General features: G+C 42.1%; 1 protein-coding gene and 1 long non-coding RNA gene across 4 annotated transcripts in view; one reads left to right on the top strand and one right to left on the bottom strand.

Annotated features, from left to right (window-relative positions):
- LOC128624812 (uncharacterized) overlaps positions 1-10,287 on the bottom strand; it is a 31,627-nt gene extending 21,340 nt beyond the window's left edge. The window contains exons 1-2 of the long non-coding RNA XR_008388860.1: positions 9,902-10,287; positions 8,167-8,235 (exon numbers count right to left, since the gene is read on the bottom strand). This is a non-coding gene — a long non-coding RNA (uncharacterized LOC128624812). The remainder of the gene's footprint in view (positions 1-8,166; positions 8,236-9,901) is intronic.
- tafa4b (TAFA chemokine like family member 4b) overlaps positions 1-19,308 on the top strand; it is a 50,297-nt gene that overhangs the window by 13,254 nt on the left and 17,735 nt on the right. Inside the window, exons 1-3 of one of the 3 annotated variants that reach the window (XM_053652567.1) lie at positions 6,253-8,699; positions 10,521-10,595; positions 11,413-11,531. In XM_053652567.1, the coding sequence (XP_053508542.1) occupies positions 11,414-11,531 (118 nt within the window). In that variant the 5' untranslated portion in view covers positions 6,253-8,699; positions 10,521-10,595; position 11,413. The other 2 variants (XM_053652565.1, XM_053652566.1) reach the window with 2 other exon arrangements.

The raw sequence follows: 19,308 nt of genomic DNA, 5'->3' as shown, positions 1-19,308 counted from the left end.
CGTGACGTGTTTATTTTCCATTAATCATCATTTGAACCTAAAGTGTGATTAAGGCACTTTGTTTTTTGAAGCAGAGAGGCATAGACTTTTCAAACCAAGTGCATTGATTACATCACTAATCACTAATCTGATCTCAGATCAGAGGGTCCGTGGATGGTTTACTTACACATACCTAATCAACAGGCAGAAAGGACTATGATTGCACACACACAGTACAAAAACGGTTACCATCCACACACACCCACACACGCACACACTCCAAAGACCATGTAGGAACAATAAATAGTCTATACAGCCTTTTCAGCGTTCAGCGATGGAAGTGGCGACAGTGCTTCAGCTGTAATTACAGCAATTACACAATTTTGTTTGTGCATAATTTAGGAATCAAATTCAGGGTTAACGACATAAAACCCAAAGGAGCTTTAGAGCTCTGATACGACAAAAATGGTTTTGCTTTTTTTTTTAATTAAAAACTGTTTCCTGGCTAGGAAGTATTTCATTTGGAGTATCTATATAGACCTTTGTAATACAGTAGGATATTAAATATTTGCTATTTTTACACACAGTTGGACTGAAAGTTTTTCTTATTTTGTACATTTTATCCAGGGTTCGTTTAAAAACTTTGGTACAAAGTAAACAGAGTAAACACTGTAACCGGCCAAAAGTTGTGATACTAAACTTATAATTCCCCACTCCTATTTCAACCCTAATGTTAACACACTGCTACTCAAACATCACACATTCCTTATAAAAAGCACTTTTCGTTTTCCGCTTTTCGTTTTCACATGTCGGCTTTCACACGTTCATTCACACGTTCATGTGTAGCGCATGTGTTTCCGTTTTCATGTGATTTTGCTGCATGATTCATTTATTCCAACGCATGATTCTTAAACATGATTCATTCATTTTCACAAGTGATTCTTACTTATTTCCACATGATTCGTTTATTTCTGGTCGTTACACATGTAGGGAATGTGCTTTCATTTTTCAGATGTCATTTTTCTTAAATATGATTCGTTCATTTTCACATGTTATTCTTACACGTTCGTTTTATTTCCACATGTGAGTCCTACAAATGATTCATTTATTTCCACATGGGAAGCTTAAATGATTCATTTGTTTCCACATGTAAATCTTACACGTGATTCATTTATTTCCACATCTTATTCTTACACATGATTCATATATTTCTGATTGTTACACACGTGTGGCAGGCATTTTTATTTTTCAGATGTGATTTTTTTCTTAAATATGATTAATTCATTTTCACAAATGATTCTTACACATTTGTTTCTTTCCAAGATGTGATTCCTAAACATGATTCGTTCATTTTCACTAGTTATGCTTACACAGTCGTTTATTTCCACATCTGAGTCCTACAAATGATTCATTTATTTCCACATGTGAATCGTAAATGATTCATTTATTTCCACATCTGAGTCCTACAAATGATTCATTTATTTCCACATGTGAATCTTAAATGATTCATTTATTTCCACATGTGAGTCCTACAAATGATTCATTTATTTTCACATGTGAATCGTAAATGATTCATTTATTTCCACATGTGAGTCCTACAAATGATTCATTTATTTTCACATGTGAATCGTAAATGATTCATTTATTTCCACATGTGAGTCCTACAAATGATTCATTAATTTTCATTTTGGGAATCTTAAATGACTCATTTATTTCCACATGTAAATCTTACACATGATTCATATATTTCTGATTGTTACACACATATGGCATGTATTTTTATTTTTCAGATGTGATTTTTTCTTAAATATGATTAACTCATTTTCACAAATGATTCTTACAAACGATTCATTCATTTACACTTGTGATTCTTACCCAATTTATTTATTTATTCTAGATGTGTTTAGACTGGTTTATACCAGTTGAGTCATGTTGGATGAAGTTTCTTCAAGAAAGAGTCTTTGAAAACCTTAAATGTACAAATCTACAACTCTGCAGTAACACTTTCACTTCAGTATCCGTCGACACAAACTTCAAGTGCTTTTATTTAAGAAATTTTCGTTGGTACACAATCCTGGCTCAGTTTCCCCGATGTAAACGTGTTGGTGATGTTGGCGCAATCTGTCACCGAGGTAGCATATCCACAGGAGGCTGATTCTGCACCTGAGGGTCACCCGTGAGCGATGAAACTTTTGGCACCCGTACTGACCTAACACACACTGGCGATCTTCCCAGGGTGAGACTCAGCCAATTGCGCCTCACACAAGTGAATTTTGGACGAGCTCTCGGTCACAGGGCTCCAGGCGTGTGGCTTTGTTTTGTGAGTCATATAAAAAGTCATATAAAATATAATTATTCTGCACACAGGCCAAGAGGGCACTCGTAAAGTCTTAGGGCGAAAGGACGGAAGAGTGCCCTTGCTGTCTATTTATGCATGTTCATGATGGGTGCGATGAAATAGGATGAGGACGGATGTTTTTCTTTTTTAAACAAGTTCGTGGACATAGAGGTTCTCCAAAATCTTAAGAAGTACAGACTCATGGCAAGCTCCTCGAGTGGAAGAATGGAGAAAGTGATGGAGGAAATGATCCAGTGAGCAATTTAAAAATAAATAAAAAGAGTTAATTGTAAGAATATAGATTTGTAAGTTTATTGGTTAGATTGATTGTACACCTTTCAATACAGGTATACTGTATTGACTAGGCTTGCTGCGAGAGTCGGTGTTACCGGTGTTACACCTTAGCCTCAGGTTCCTGTTCTTAGCTGAAGGGAACATGGAAGCTCATCTGGGGCCGTATTCACGAAAATCTTCTTAAGAAGGATAATATTAAGGATAAGATAAGTTGTAAGAAGTTCGTAAAAATGTTCCAAATTGTAATTCTTCAAAAATTCTTAAGAAGGTCTCAAATATTTTCTAAAGAATATCTTTTTTTTTGTTTATTCTAAAGAATAAAACAACAGTAGTGTAATAACTCCGACAAAATCAGAACTGCCAAATTTTAAATGTACCAATTTATTCTCCTTAAAAATAAAATAAAATAAATAAAAATCAGCAATCACCTCCCGATCATTTATTCAAACGTAAAGGGCGCGAGATGTGCTCGTTTAACAACATTAACCCACATTAACCATCCTTGGAGAATGTACTTGCTGGAAAGTATGCAAGTAAATAGAATATAAGTCAAAACTTTGCAGTAGTTATACAGTATTTATTATATGTTGCACGTTTGATCATTTCGTAATGATTAATATGTGAAAGAACCCGAAAACTTCATTTGTTTCCCGGATCTGGTCTTCTGCTTCAACCTTCGATGCATCGTGCACCCTGAGATGCTTTCCAGCTCGTCATGGTTGTAAAGAGTGTTACTTTATTTACTTGAGTTCCCGTAGCCTTCCTGTCAGCTCGACCCACGTCTGGCCGTCCTACTCTGACGTCTCCCATCGACACGACGTTTCCACTTACAGAACTGCTGCTTTACTGGAGGATTTTTGTTGTTGTTCGCACTGTTATATATAAATAGGTTGTTGTCAGGAGATTTCTGAAATACTCAGACCAGCCCATTTGGCACCAACAACCAATCACTGAGGTTGCATTTTCCCTCCATTTTGAGACTTGATGTGAACATTAAGTGAGCAGTACCCGCATGATATTATGCATCGTGACGCGCCTACTTGAGCGAATGAGCAGCCTTACAGCTGTAAAAACATGGGAGTGTACTGTGTAGTAAACGGACAAGAAAATAGGACAGGAAACAACTGGAAACAGGGGTGACTAAAGAGTAAACTGTGACTGAGAGATACCGAGTCTGTGATTCTCCTTATTCTCTCGTTAGTTTCTTTAGCGGGTTGCTGTAGGTGCGTTGTGATGTGGAAATGAGCTGACGCAGGTCTGACAAAGCAGAGTGAAAGATCTCACACACACACTTTCCACGCAATAGTGCAGTGATGTTGTTTATTGGTTAACGACTCCAGAGGTCTCACGGAGCATTTCATATGCACGACAGCTCAGCGTACTCAGAACTCAATCTTCTTCTGTGGTTATAAGCTCGTGTCTGACTTTCGTCCCTCCAGCGGTGAGGGAAGGTGATGGATGAGGCTCGAGCTGCACTGATCGTCTGATGGGTTAGTGGCAATCCACAAGGTTTAGGGGCCCAAGTCTGAGCTGTATTAGTGCACTGCAAGGTCGACATGGTTGGTAAATGGGGTTGTAAAGCCCCAGGACTGCATATGTGTGTGTGTGTGTGTGTGTGTGTGTGTGTGGGGCTGTGTCGGGTATTCGTAATAGTGCTGATATAGCTGCTGGGAAGAGAAGTTTATTAGCCTGTTAGTGCTAGTGTCTCAGTCTGCTCATAAAGTAAACAGCAACCCGGAGCTCACACGCTCACTCACATACACACACTCACAGTCTAACACACACACACACACACAGAGAACTAATAGAATGGTGGAGTGTTACAGCTCATTGTTTGTATCCGCTGATGTGGAACGTGTGATTTTTGCAAATGTCGTGTATTAACGAGCTAAATAAACAGTGTTTGAATGGCGGAGGGCAAAAACCATGACATGCCACCAGGGGGCATCGCAACACACACACTCACACAATCACGCAGCTTATTAAAAAAAAAAAATTCTAATAATAATGATGTGTTCGATTCATATAGCGCCCTTCTAACAATCAAGGTCATTGTACACACATATACGCCGAAATTATAAAGGGACGTGTGACATGCTGTAAAAGGAAATAAATAGAGATAACTTCAAAACGTGTGCGTGTGTGTGTGTTTGTGTGTGTGTGTCCAGACTTCCTGGAGATGCTCTTAAGTGCACTCTCCCGTACACACACAACACAGCACAACACAACCCCACCACAAAGGTGGTTTTATTTCCTTTGATCTGGTACAGAAGCAGAGAAAAGCAGCCCATGCGGAGTCATCGGATCTCGAGGACAGAGACGGTGGTCCCAGCAGCAGGGCACCGAATGGCACTTTAAGTGCAGAGAAGATCAATTCTTCGGTAACGTTAGCTTCCGTCCTCTTCCTCACAAAGTCGATAGGAAAAGCAGAGCCCAGGTAAAAGGGCTCGGACAAATCGGCTCTGTGGCTTGTGCCGGGAAATTGTCTGTTCAGCACCTGTGAGGTAATTGCGTGTGTGAAAATATGTCACAGGTGTCTCCCTGCAGGGTTTTCCCCTCATCCCTCCACTCCGGGACGGCTTTAACCCCGCACTTACACTGTCAGCAAGCTCTGTTTTATTTTTGTTTGTTTTGTTTTGTTTTGGCTTCACGTTGCCTGAGGTGCTAAATGCCGGTTGTTAGGAGGCCTAATGTGTGATCTTTAATTCTGCTAGTTTAAACCACAGTGCTGCTGAATTCCTGAAGCTGTTTGGTTTCTAACAGCAGGCTAAATCAAATAAAAAAAAGTGTGTAAGAGGAATAAAACATGCTGTTATAGGAAAATAATCAAGTTCGGGGTAGTAACAGTAATCCTGCTTCAAGCCGAGCTGCATCACACCACTCTGTTGTTGATTATTTGCCGATAGCGGCATACCCTCAAGCGTTTTCTTTACTTACTTTACTTCGCAGCACTCGGTTTGATCAAAACTCTATACCAGGGGTGTCCAATCTCATCCAATCTTAAAGGGCCGGTGTGGGTGCAGGTTTTCATTCCAACCGAGCAGAAGCCACACTTTGTAAAGTAATACATTGCAACAAACCGCAAAGCGTAAACTCTTTCCTGACAAAGTAAGAAAATGTAACGTTATCTCTTTACCTGCCACTGGAGACTCCGCCCAGAAATGTCGAATGAACATTTTCCATACGGAAAAACGTCACCATTTGAACGATTACACATGTTGTCGTTGTTTTTTTTTGAAAATTCGTTGCTATAGAAACGATAACATATTCGAACGAGCGCATTAAATATACACCTGCAGATTTTCTTTTCTGACAGCTGCTGTTAGAGGAAACTCATCAAATCAGAATCGAGGCCCGGTGTCGCACCACGTGAAAGAAACCGCTTTCACTTATAAGACGGACGGTCACACGGAGAAACCGCGTGACGTGGGACGCTACTTTTTTTTTTTTTTTTTTGCAAATCGGTGCTGTTTCGCTGTCCAAGCGAAAACCTCATCATCTCCAAAGCAATAAGTTTCTCCGCGGAAGACGAGAGATGGGGGGGGGGGGGTGGGGGGGGTGGGGGGGGTGGGGGGGGGGGAGTCTGTTTCTACTTTATCATCAGAAAAACTTCAAAGCGTTGGAGCTGATTTCGGAACTTTTTCCGAAAGCGACTGTCAGAGCCGCGAGGAAGAAAGAGAGAGAGAGAGAGAGAGAGGGAGAGAGGGAAAAAACAAAACACCCCCAAACAAACACGTATATATCAAACGAAATCAAAACTGTCAAATAATGGAGTTAGCGAGTATTCATAGGATGTGCCGGCTATGAATGTGGGCATAAAAGAAAACTTAAAGTTATGAAAAAAAAAAAAAAAAGTCAACTTTGGAAAAATAGAAAGTGACTGAAATAGTCAATCATCCGACGGGAAATATACAGCCGGATAGACGTACACGGGGAAATCCGATTTGCCTGGAGTGTAGGGGGTAAAATTGCTCGCTTATCGAGAGCCGTGGCGGGGAAGAGGCGCTCATCTGCATACACGCTGATACACACACACACACACACACACACACACACGGAGCAGCCGCTGTGATGGACTGCTATATCTGCTTCCTGTCACACACACACACACATTTAGACCGCATTCATATCCAGAAAAAATGAGATAAATATCCCACAAACCTGGACCTCCTGTTGAAATATTGTGCATTTTCCCAGACCAGTGTGAAGCCTTTGATCTTTTTTTTCCTTTTCCAGCTGTTTTTTTTTTTTTTTTTTGGAGCTGTGCTCATTCTCTTCGCCTCCGAGATAGGGCCGTTTTTCTGCGCCGTTTGAGTTGTGCTGCATGAAATGGAGCACCGCAGATCCATTCCGGTGCTGTGTGTGTGTGTGTGTGTGTGTGTGTGTGTGTGTGTGTGTGTGTGTTCATGTTCCAGTGAGGTGAGTGGAAGGCACTGCAGGAGGTTAATTGTTTTTTGGCACATCATTCTTTAGGTGAACATGCAGCGAGCCCCACACACACACACACACACACACACACACACACACACACACACACACACACACACACACAGCAACATTAAGGAAACTGATATGAGATTTTTTTACGAGGGTTTTTATCTACATACACACGCACACACACACACACACACACACGGAGCCACATACACATGACGTGACGCCTCGTTGTATTCCGCTATCTCATTTTCAGCTCACAAACTTTTGAATGACAATGAAACACACCGCGTATCACTTTTTGACCAAAATAACCCCTTTTTATTTTTAAAGAACTATTTTTAGCTTAAGTACGCAATAACATCCTGCGGCGCAGTGCAGGGATGCAAACCTAATTACTTTCTGTTTTTTTTTTTTTTTTAAAAGGTAAAAAATAAACATCGTGCGAAGGGAGACAATTCAGATCTGTGACGATGACGTCTGTGTTTCTTTTTAACAGTGGATCTCAGAGGTTAGCAAACATTTTGGATATCTTTCACTTATCACGGGACAGACGAAGGAAATTCTGTCGAAAACGAAAGAAACACAGATTTATTCGTCTTTAAATGTCTGTAAGTAAGCAGTTTCTGGGAAAAAAAAAAAAAAAAAATCTCACTGGCCCTGTGTTACGTAGCCATATGTGCACACAATGTAGATTATTGTCATTGTTTAAAATCCCCGTGAACGTGCGGCGTTAATCGCTGTGCTGATTAATTTCCACTGAAGCAGGAAGTCAGGGCGGGACGTATCGAGTGGCTCCTCCTACTTCTTACATAGCCAGTAGCGTTTAGTGTACCTCAACCCAGATTAAGCTGTACTTGACCGTTAGTAGCATGTATTTATTTATTTTTCTAACGTTGGGGGCGGGACACTTCAGATTCCAGAGGGCGTTTGATTGGACAGAATATCTGAAGTGCAGAATGATGTCATCAGAATCGTTGCTCCGTATCAGCAGTGTACATTTCGAAAGCGTATATCTTCTACATGCGAATTTTGTCGTTGTTTTGGAGCGCACCGGCTCCTAGATAACTTTAAGGCGGACATATTCGTAGTAAAACGCACAAAACTTGAGCGGTACTTACTGCGTTTTCTAAACGCGCGCTCGTTCCAGGGTCTCGGCCGTGCGGTAAAGCAGGACGTCTACCTACATCCTGGAAAGGAAAAAGAAAAAAAAAAGCTTTAAAATCAGCACACGGCTGCACGTCTTCTTCACCCGTCTGATTGATTGTGGTTGATTTTTGTTGCGAGTTTGAGCGACATTGATGAGTAAAGGATTAAAGGCTCAAGACGAATGCGCTTTGAGAATAAAATCAAGTGCTTCAGTGGCAACATTCGAGCAGAAAACGTTGATTAGTGCCGTGCGTGCCGGACAGCTTTCGCAGATATCACACGGAGACTTTCGCTTTTTCAAACTGTTATTTTCTGACTTCACAAGTGCTTTTGTTTTAGCGAGAGCAGAAAAACCTTCGCCTCATCGCCCGGAGATCACACGCTTGAATCCCGACGATGCTACAGCCATCTTTTTGCTCCAAGAGAGCAAAATCTGGCTGTGTTCTCCTGGTGGGAGGGGCATACTGTCTCTCCCCTGTCAATCACAGCGACACTAGCCAATCGTGTAAGGTGTATATTTCCACTGTATATAAACATATACGTATACATGTGTGACTCTGTAATGCCTTCTGTGTGTGTGTGTGTGTGTGTGTGTGTGTGTGTGTAAATGTGTGCGTATCTTTGTGTGTTTACGTGTATGTATGTGTGTTTATGTGTTTGTGTATATGTGTGTGTGCATATATGTGTGTGTATCTGTGTGTGTGTGTGTGTGTGTGTGTGTGTGTGTGAGCAAAAATCAAAGCATTGTCCTTATAAGCTCTTCATCCACATGGCCTCAGTGTTCACAACTCTTCCTATAATACACCATATAAATACAGAGAGAGAGAGAGTGTTTGAGTGTGTGTGTATGTGTGTGTGTGTGTGTGAGTGTGTGTTCATGTACGTGTGAGTGCTCTTTCCCACTATGTATTTGATACACTACAAACACGTAGCTTCATGCGTTAGATCGGAATCAGACGTGTTGGTAGGAAGTAACGGAAGGAGACGTGAGAGATGTGGCAGGATCACGACCCAACATCATCACACCAAACAGCTGTGTCTGTGTGTGTGTGTAAGAGGGAGAGAGAGAGAGAGAGTGTGTGTGTGTGTGTAAGAGGGAGAGAGTGTGTCTCAGTGTGTTTATGAGACACTGTGAGATAAACAAGCTCTATAATGAATTTGTGCTTTGAGACTGTGTATATGTGTATGATATTGTATAGAATAATGCACAGATGCTGTGTGTGTGTATGTGTGTGTACGTGTGTGTGCGTGTGTGTTTCTGTATCTCTCAGCTTTAATGAACATGTCAGAATACAAAGGTGATAAAAATGTGTAGTGTGCACCTGCCTGTATAAAGAGAATGGGAAATATGCCACACACACACACACACACACACACAAGCATGCACTTGGGTGCTGCACCTTTTTTTTTTAACTACATGCATCAAACTGCCATGATACACAATCTTTATTACTTCTTTCCCTCTTTGTGTCTCTTATCTTCCTCACACACACACACACACACACACAGACCCTACCCCCCAAACACACACACACACACACACACACACTTGAATCATGAGACATGGTGCTCATTACTCCTGAGTGTAAAGACACTGAAATGTAATCACCATAATGTATATACAGTGCGCTGACTTTAAAAAAAAAAAAAAATTATAATACACACTGCAGCCACAAGGAGGCAGAAGCGAGCAGCAGTTCCACTCACACTCCTGAAGATGCGGATCGGCTCCATATTTGACTCTGGGTTCCTGTTAGGCCTGAACAAAACATCCCATACTTACAAAAAACACTCACGCTCCTAATACACGATACAAAATAATGCCTAGTTATAGTTTGTTTGGAGGTTTTATCTGAGCTGAAATACTGTTATTTACAGATATAAATACAATGTGTGTGTGTGTGTGTGTGTGTGTGTGTGTTGTGAGGAATCATTACAGAACTTCTTTTTGTGTTATTTCTGATTCCACCCTGACCACAGACACACAATTTAAAGATTCAATACACACACACACACACACACACACACACACACACACACTTCAGCTTTAGAAGGGTGTATGTGTGTCCTTCTTTCTATAGATGAAGTGTGTGTGTGTGTGTGTGTGTGTGTGTGTTCTGAACTAAAGCCCTCAGGGCAGATGTCTCTGAAGGTGTCCTTTACCTCTTTCTTTTCTTTTTCTCTCCTCCCCTCTGTCACTTTTTTCTTGCCTCCCTATCTCTCTCTCTGTCTTCTTCTTTGTCATCCCCTTTCCTTTCTGTCTTTTTCTTACTGACCCTGTTTGACTCCCCCCCTCTCTCTGTCAATCTATCTATGTATCTCTCAGGTCTGGTGTAGTGAGAGGAGCACAACGGCGACTTGGAGTTGATCTGGAGATCTGGAGTGAGAGAATTATCACTGTGTGAGACCGCAGCACCACATCCATCTGTACAGAAAACAGTAATAATAACAACACACCTTTATTTATAATTACACACCTCCCTAAAGAAGAGAATCAGAATCAGAAAGAGAATCAGAATCAGAAAGAAAGAGAATCAGAAAGAGAATCAGATTCAGAAAGAAAATCAGAAAGAGAATCTGAATCAGAAAGAGAATCAGAAAGAGAATCTGAATCAGAAAGAGAATCAGAAAGAGAATCTGAATCAGAAAGCAAATCAGAAAGAGAATCAGAAAGAGAATCTGAATCAGAAAGAAAATCAGAAAGAGAATCTGAATCAGAAAGCGAATCAGAAAGAGAATCTGAATCAGAAAGAGAATCAGAAAGAATCTGAATCAGAAAGCGAATCAGAAAGAGAATCAGAAAGAGAATCTGAATCAGAAAGAAAATCAGAAAGAGAATCTGAATCAGAAAGCGAATCAGAAAGAGAATCTGAATCAGAAAGAGAATCAGAAAGAGAATCTGAATCAGAAAGCGAATCAGAAAGAGAATCTGAATCAGAAAGCGAATCAGAAAGAGAATCTGAATTAGAAAGCGAATCAGAAAGAGAATCAGAAAGAGAATCTGAATCAGAAAGCGAATCAGAAAGAGAATCAGAATCAGAAAGAGAATCAGAAAGAGAATCTGAATCAGAAAGTGTCAAATTCGCTGAATTATTGCCCCCCCCCCGTCGCCCCCCATCTCTCTATTTGTCTATCTCATCTCACTCTGTCTCCCTTTCTGTCTGACTCTCGCTTACTCTGTTTGTGGCTGTCTGTCTGTCTCTCTCTCTCTCTATCAGGATGATGGAAATGAGGTGGAAGTCTACATGGCTCCTGCAGCTCATCCTCCTGGTCATCGTAGTGATGTTGTCATGCCGACCGGCGTGCGGTGGTACCCGGACTCTAAGGGCAAGCACAGGTACAATACACTAATAAAACACATGCACGCATACACACACACACACACACACACATACGCACACAAATCTTTGCTCTTACACACATGTGACTTCAGGACATTTTACATTTACACCAACGTAGTGGTAGATAAAGATAAAGACCAAAGATCTTCAGCAGAGCTGTGATCACAAACTGTCTCTGATGAAAGCTAGAGGAAGATTAACACACACACTACACCGCAAACACACCAGTCCCTACTGTGAAGTGTACGAGATTATCCCAATACAATCTCGGACAAACTCTGTAACAGACCGCATGATTATTCAGTGAAGATCCCCTTACGATAGACCTGTGATTAATAAATAAATAAATAAATAAATAAGTCAGACAACACCATGCAGGATACAAACACTCTTCAAAGTGAGCTCGAGATGCAGTAATAAAGAAATGCCCCTTTTTATCATACCCAGTGAGTTCGGCGTCATCCTGTGCCGTCCTCCTGTTGCTGGATTTTACCCCGAGCAGCGCTCGCACTCTGAGATTTTAATCAAAAACCTCTCGCGCTACGAGAATGGGCCGCAGCGGCACTAAATCGTCTGCCAGTATTCGATTCAGCCAATTCAGTATTCAAGTCAGCCTGTGTTCAATTCACAACCTCCGATCTCAGCTCGGAACCAAAGAAATCTTACAACGAGCCATTTTTTTGTTTGCCACGGCAAAAACCGAGCCGAAAATGCATCGCCGTCACCCGAATGATATGGGGGTGAGCGGTGGTCTTACTCCGTCGGAAATTGCGCTCCTACAGAACGGTGGATGAAGCGCACACCTTTGCACTGACTGCTATCAGAGCTTTAACGCTGGTCCTGATGCGAGTGTCATTTGTGTCCTGTAGTCATGAGACCTCAAAGTCACTCCTCTCGCAGGTCCCGAGCTCTTTCTGCGGCGTGGGAAGGACAATTCAGTAATGACTGTATTAATATGTATGATGTTAAATGGCCAGGCTGTAACACTCCACCCTCCCTTTCCGCCCTACATACACACCTCTCTGTGCCCTCACACCTACACGCTCTACACATTTTGAAGCGCAGAAACCAAAATAATGTTCACACACCGCCCCCACCCCTTTGTATTGACACCCACGAGCTAACCAATTCTGATTTGCATAATTCATGAAACTCTCAGCGAGGCGGTCACCAGCAGTACATAAATATTTTAGCGTGGCAAAAGGTCACTCTCGGGCCCTGCTCCTCTGCATCATTCATAATATGCAAAGTTCTTCCCTAAAGACAGCTGCGGTTCGTGCCTTAATTACTCCCGTTTCTTTAATTATGTCTGTCCGCTGTTTGGTTGATACTAATGCAAGGTGACCTTTTTTTTTTTTTTTTTTTCCGCACGGCCAGCGGAAATGCCACCGGCGTCCTTCTTCCTCGTTCCGACGGATCCTGGGAGTCTTTTCTCTTTTCCGTCTTGATGGATAGAGGTGACTCGTGTTTATTTTCTGAGTGCGCTAATTACGGCGGCGGGTGCTACTGAAGGTCACGAAGGCAGACGGCAGGTTCTCGTTTTCTTCACCGTCTTCCCCGTCACAGGTCTTCACTCCGATGTGCTTTCCTACCTCGATTTGGACGGCGCTAATTGGGAGGAAAAACTGTTGCGAACCTGAGTGTTTTAAAGCGAAAACAGAGTAATTGGCGGAGATCCGTGAAAGTGTGCGAAAATTCCATATATTTGTCGCAAGAAAAAAAAAAAATCATCATCTCCACGATCTCCACTTACTTACTGTAGCTCGGTCGTATTCAGGCTTTGGATGCTTGGCTTTCTTCGCTGCAGTACCGCCGGCGGCCACATGGTGGCTCTAAAGGTCTAAAAATGCTTCCCAGTCTGGACAAGACCCCGAAAGAAGCGATAAACAGAAGGAGCGGTTCAGATCTCACTCAAAAGAAACACCAACATTAACAGTGTGTGTGTGTTTTTTTTTGAGTGCCATGTTTACAGAAACAGTGCCTACGTTAGTTTTTTTTTTTTTTTTTGCTGCGTAAGGAATACGACACTCGGGAGCATTCTGTTATAGTAAAATACTCCACGATACGGCCTGACATGAAGCGGAATTACGGTTACCATAACAGCGTTCTTCAACGTGTTTTATTCCTCTTATACCACAGCAGTTTGCATAAGGTTATTTATTAAAGAATGTCACGTCATCATTTTTATCCGTTTAGAGTTACATTTAATCTTATGGAATGTTCATGAAACAAGTTTTCGCTTATACCAGCTATAAATAGTCCTTCCCTCGCCAGCCTCTCTTATTTCACGTAAAAAAAACCCCCCACAGCTTGTCATGTTACGGAAAAAACCAGAAAAGATCAACTCTGTCCTGAAGACGTTATCTTGGCGCAAAATAACTGGCTTCCATAAATGTAAATCTCCTTACTTTCGACGGTTATGTTTTTAACTTTATAGAATAACAAATCTGATAACGTTCGATAAATTGAACGAGACGCCCGTCATTTATAACAGCATCACACACGACAATCAGACACACGCAGAGTACACGCAAAACTCGCACACAGTACTATAACCCGATCCTAGCTCTTCATCTTAGCCGCGCGACGTCACCCGCGAGACTACACAACACCCAAAGCGACGGTCAATCAAACCCTGTTTGTCCTTGGCAAAGCGGCCGGACACACAGTGGCACCTCGAGCCTGCTTGACGCTTTGACACATCCAATTAAAAGCCAGTTTGTTACATGGTGAAAACATGGCTCGGCCCCGGCGTAGCTGCCATCGCTAACGGCTCATTCAGGCAATGAGAAATGACTTCAGGGTTCAGCTATACTCCATTACAGCCTGTGTTCTACCCCGGCGCTTGTTAGTGTCATCATGTGCTAACTCACACACACACACACACACACTATCATGAACACAATGACCTAGCTGTGACCTAGCATAACTTCAAGAATACGGTTAGCTGTTAGCGGAGGAGTTTAGCCAAAAATGTACAGTGTTTTACACCCTTGTCTTTTTAGCTTTGCGCCAGAGCTACACGGCTAATGTAGCTAACTGGTAAATAGAGTTATGCTCCATGCTAAATTGGTGCAAACTTCGCGTTTAAATCAACACACACTCGACAAAAATTACCTCAGAAACTCATTTTTCATAAATAAACAGTTTCTAATGACAATAAATTATTTATATTGCCACCCAAAGTACTCGATGCTCACGTGTCGCGACACCCGACTGTGCGCTGAGGAAACAGTGAGTCAGTGTCAAAATGGCCGCCGCTACGACTGTTCTTTAGCTCTGTGATGTGATTTTGTCCATTTTTATAGCTAACAACATGTAATACAGTGTCAGAAAACACAAGATCACATCTGTCTGAGACCCTGAACAGCTCCGCAAAGTGCTTTAAGGCGACGTGAGTGTTTAAGGATTTAGGCTGCTTTCACACTTGCTGTTTTTTTTTTTTGTTTTGTTTTTTGCAACAGCTAGCAAACGTTTTAGATCTAACCCTAACAGGATGGGGCTGCTTTTAAAAAGCGCATTTGCTGACATTTTTTTAGTCAGAGAAGAGCTTCGCTGAAGCAGGCAAACTAGAAAAACAAACACGGAGTACAGAGTATTGGCGATACGTTTGTTTTGCTAGTCAGGTATGCTAATGTTGAATCTTAAAACATTTCTTTGGCAGTATTCCAACATTGCAGTGTGAAATTATTTTTTTGAACCTTCACTGCTACACAATGTGGCTGAAAACCTCCTCAGCACCAGAGCTACACTAATTGTTATTTAATAATGATAATAATTCGAATATAAGTGGCGAGCTAAGCTAGTTAGCTGATAGTAGCTAGAAGGCTGTAAGGTTACAGTATTGACATTGCAAAAACTGTTTTTTTTTCCCCCACCTCTTTTACCAGAATGCTTGCTTCAGCCTTAGATATGCAGATTGTACAGTGCTAACACTAAATCTCTGAGCTACGTTAGCCTCATAGCGCCAGTAAACTAAGGAGGCAAGCTTCAGATGTCTCGGGAGATGCACTACAAGTGGAACATTAGATTACTTTAATTCGTTTTTTCTCCAAAATACTGCTTCATTTGGCTTTATAACCCCATGGGCCTCTCTTTTATTATTAGCAACAAATTTGAAAACACAACTTTTAAGCTAGTTATACAGTATATCTGACAAAAATTGTGACATTTTAAGCTACTTCATTTAACATCGGTCTGATGTAGCGTATTAGCCAAGGCATGTTTTATAGTAGGGGCACATGTGTGTGCGGAGTTTGCATGTTCTCCCCTCCGGGTACCCCGGTTTCCTCCCCCAGTCCAAAGACATGCATGGTAGGCTGATTGGCGTGTCTAAAGTGTCCGTAGTGTATGAATGGGTGTGTGTGTGTGTATGTGAGTGTGCCCTGCGATGGTCTGGCACCCTGTCCAGGGTGTACCCCTTGTCCCTGATGCTCCCTGAGATAGGCTCCAGGTTCCCCGTGACCCTGAAGAAGGAGTAAGTGGTAGAAGATGGATGGATGGATGTTTTATAGTATTGTGCTGGAGATATGAGGATAACATTTGTAGCTAAGTAATAAAAACATACAGCCTCCAGTTTAGCAAAACTACATGAAGTGTGTCGAGTTGTTCAGTGTCTCAAACAGTGTTTCTGACTCACCATTTTCTATTAAAAAAACAAACAAAACAAAAACAGAGCTAAAACCAGTCGTAGCAGCAGCCATTTTAAAGCCTGAACACTTTTAGTCAGTACATGCACAAGCATCAGACTCAGCAAGGAGGCATGGCCTAAAGGTTGATTGGTAGATTTAATTTTTATATGAGGATAAATTTGCCTCGTAGCTCCAGTGTTAAACGTGTCTTTGCTGATTGATTATGTTCTGGGGTAACGACGGAAAATTACGCACCTATTTTCACCCCCCCCCAAAGAAAACCCTCCACTGCCTTATGTTGTAGAGTAGCCCGTAGAGTAGATAATCCTAGATCAGATCAGATCAGATGGTTATCAGCCTATCAGCACTCAGCGTTTACGTGCGAATAAATACTACAGGCATCAATCTTTCCCCCCTCTACCTCTCTCTGTCTCAGATAAAGCGCCGTGTCCACACCGAGTCGGCTTTACCAAAGGTAGATTTGCGTATAAATGAGGAACCTCCGTCGGTCCAATCAGCCGTATAAACAACCTGTTAGATTAGCATACATCCACCGATTTAGCCTCAGCGCAGCCTGTTAGTCTGAGATAATGTCAGCTTGACTGATGGTGTGTGTGGGACATGACAGGACAATTTAGGAAGCGAGAGAACGAGGGACGGCGAGAGAAATGGTGGCTGGTTTGAGCAAATCTCACGCCAGTCAGCTTCGTCTAACCACCAAAAAATCATACAGAGCACGTCCAGCTCCTCGTATTTATACAGTTGTTTAAAGGAGCCTATATTTAAGCAGGGCTTTAATGTTTATTCTCTGTGTTCTGTCTGGTTAATGCTGAAACCTTCTCACTTTAAATCTTTCACATTAACATGCGATCTTCAACGGCGTCCGAGATTTATTTTCTATTGAAACTTTATTTGGTTTAAACTTCTTTCACTGACATGTTGGTGTTTTTTTTACGTCGATTAACGGCTTCCTACGTTACAGCCGTTGTGTTTGACGGCCTGAGAGTGAGAGTGAGAGGTGAGAGTGAGGCCAGAGAGTGATGCAGCGGCGCTTTAGTCCTTCAGTCTGTCCAGCTCTCTCACCTCCTCGTGTGTACGCTCTGGCGTATAGCTGCATTGCATTCTGGGACTTTGAGTTCAGCTTTGCACCGACGTCTCCATCCATTAGCATGACCTTGAATGTCGTGAGAAATGAAGATACAAGCAGTAACAGTAACCTCTAAAGATATGCTGTAGTACTGAGAGGACTAAGCGCCGGATCTGTCGGGCGCAAACGCAAACGCTCCAATCAATCATCGGCAGGAAACACACGCTTATCGATTAACGTCAGGACACGTCAGCTCCCCGACCGCCTCGTCAGCTTATCGGAGCTTAACGCGCCGTTCAGGACACACTGAGCGAAGGAGATGTTTAGCCATGCATGAAATCTCATCTGATCTGGAGATGACGGGAGATTTATAGCGCACAGGTTGTTGTAAAAGAACGTTAAGTCCTCCAACAACAACAAGCTGGAAAAAAAAAAACAAACCCCACCTGAAAAGAATCTCTAAAAAGGAAGCCTATTATTTTTGCAAAATCGCACGAATCGGGAGCATTTCTTTTTAAATACAGAGGACGCGTGATTCATATGTCTGTATGGTTTAACCACGTACATATCGGTTTAAGCGATGAAATAAAAAACGCATTACGAACTTTTTCGCCGTGGCTCGTTTCCGTTTTACTTTTTGCGATAAAGACGTTTGCAACACGTAAAGACGTCACGGACGTTTGCTTTTAATGGAACGCAGCCCGTCGTGCTACTGAGAAACTGCAACGATGACACCGAGAAAAACTGCGAAATCCTGTACGGACCGATAAATGTTAAATAAACTTCTCCTTACAGCAGACTTCACCATCATCGATACCTTCTGACCAATCCGGTTGAAGAATTCATTAGTGAGCTCTAAAAGCTCTCCATGTGAAAGAAAGCGGTTAAATATTGCAATAAAACATTAATGGCAAAAACAGTTGCGACATGATGCGATTTTTATTGTTGATTATCGTGCGGTTTTAGTACCGCCGTGTAGCTTGTGTCACGAACTTGTACGTACCGTAGCTTCGAGTTTAATCCGAGATTAGGTGGGAAATCCGGCTCAAGCGGAGCGACGGCAGGTTTTATTCTGTGGGTTTTCACCCCATTTGCTCCGTTTTAAGAGTAACGAATAGTTCCGAAGTCCGTAAAAAACGGCTGGTACTTTCTCGAATTCCTTCTCACAGTCAAATGCTTTCTTCTAGAAACGTTACGGGTTTCCCCTGAGGGACGACTCGAGAACCTTTAAGGGTTCTGAATGTAGTGTACTGTACAGAAGGGAGGATTTTTCTTATTCTTCCAGTTCAGTGTTCAGGCACTTCATGTTGTACGTTATGTTGTGTGTGTGTGTGTGTGTGTGTGCATGAGTGGATGTGTATATGCTAGGATATGTGTGTGTGGAAGTGCATACTCTATGTATTAGTGTGTGTGTCTGTGTGTGAATTTTCTCAGCATTTGTGTCCACTCTGACCTCATTTTGCCAGTAGGAGGCGGCACAGGGTTGGTTCTCTCTCTCTGTGTGTGCGCGTGTGTGTGTGTGTGTGTGTGTGTGTATGACAGTGTATCTGCCCCCTGTGTTCTGCTTGCCCCTTGTTCACTAACAAGGGCTGGCACACACACACACACACACACACACACACACACACACACACACACCCCTGTGTAATGCAGCAGTAAAAGAGAAATCAGTTATTATGTGTGATTTTATTTCTGGGGCAGCACTGAGCCCTTTGGGTAGCCATTACCATTTCTGCCACACTCAAGACACAGCATCTGGGCCATGACACACACACACACACACACACACACACACACACACACACACACGTTTACCACTTTAAGTGTTTTATTCCTCTTATTCCAATTAGGCAGTGATTACCATTTTGTATTGATTAAAGGACAACACGCTCTACTTTTTATCCATTTATAGCTACATTTAATGCTATAGTTCATGTCATCACGTTTTCCTTCTTCACCGCTCGGCTTCCTCCCCTGCCTGTGTATTCGGACCGTTTGGATGCTCAGAGACTTAATCGAAAGCCACAGCTCTGCGTGTTTTCTCTGGGTGTGTTT

The sequence above is a fragment of the Ictalurus furcatus genome, chromosome 21 (genome assembly GCF_023375685.1).
Source record: "Ictalurus furcatus strain D&B chromosome 21, Billie_1.0, whole genome shotgun sequence".
Classification (NCBI taxonomy): Eukaryota; Metazoa; Chordata; class Actinopteri; order Siluriformes; family Ictaluridae; genus Ictalurus; species Ictalurus furcatus.
Note: the sequence above shows the minus strand (reverse complement) of the source record. Positions and strands in the feature narration are given on the sequence as shown.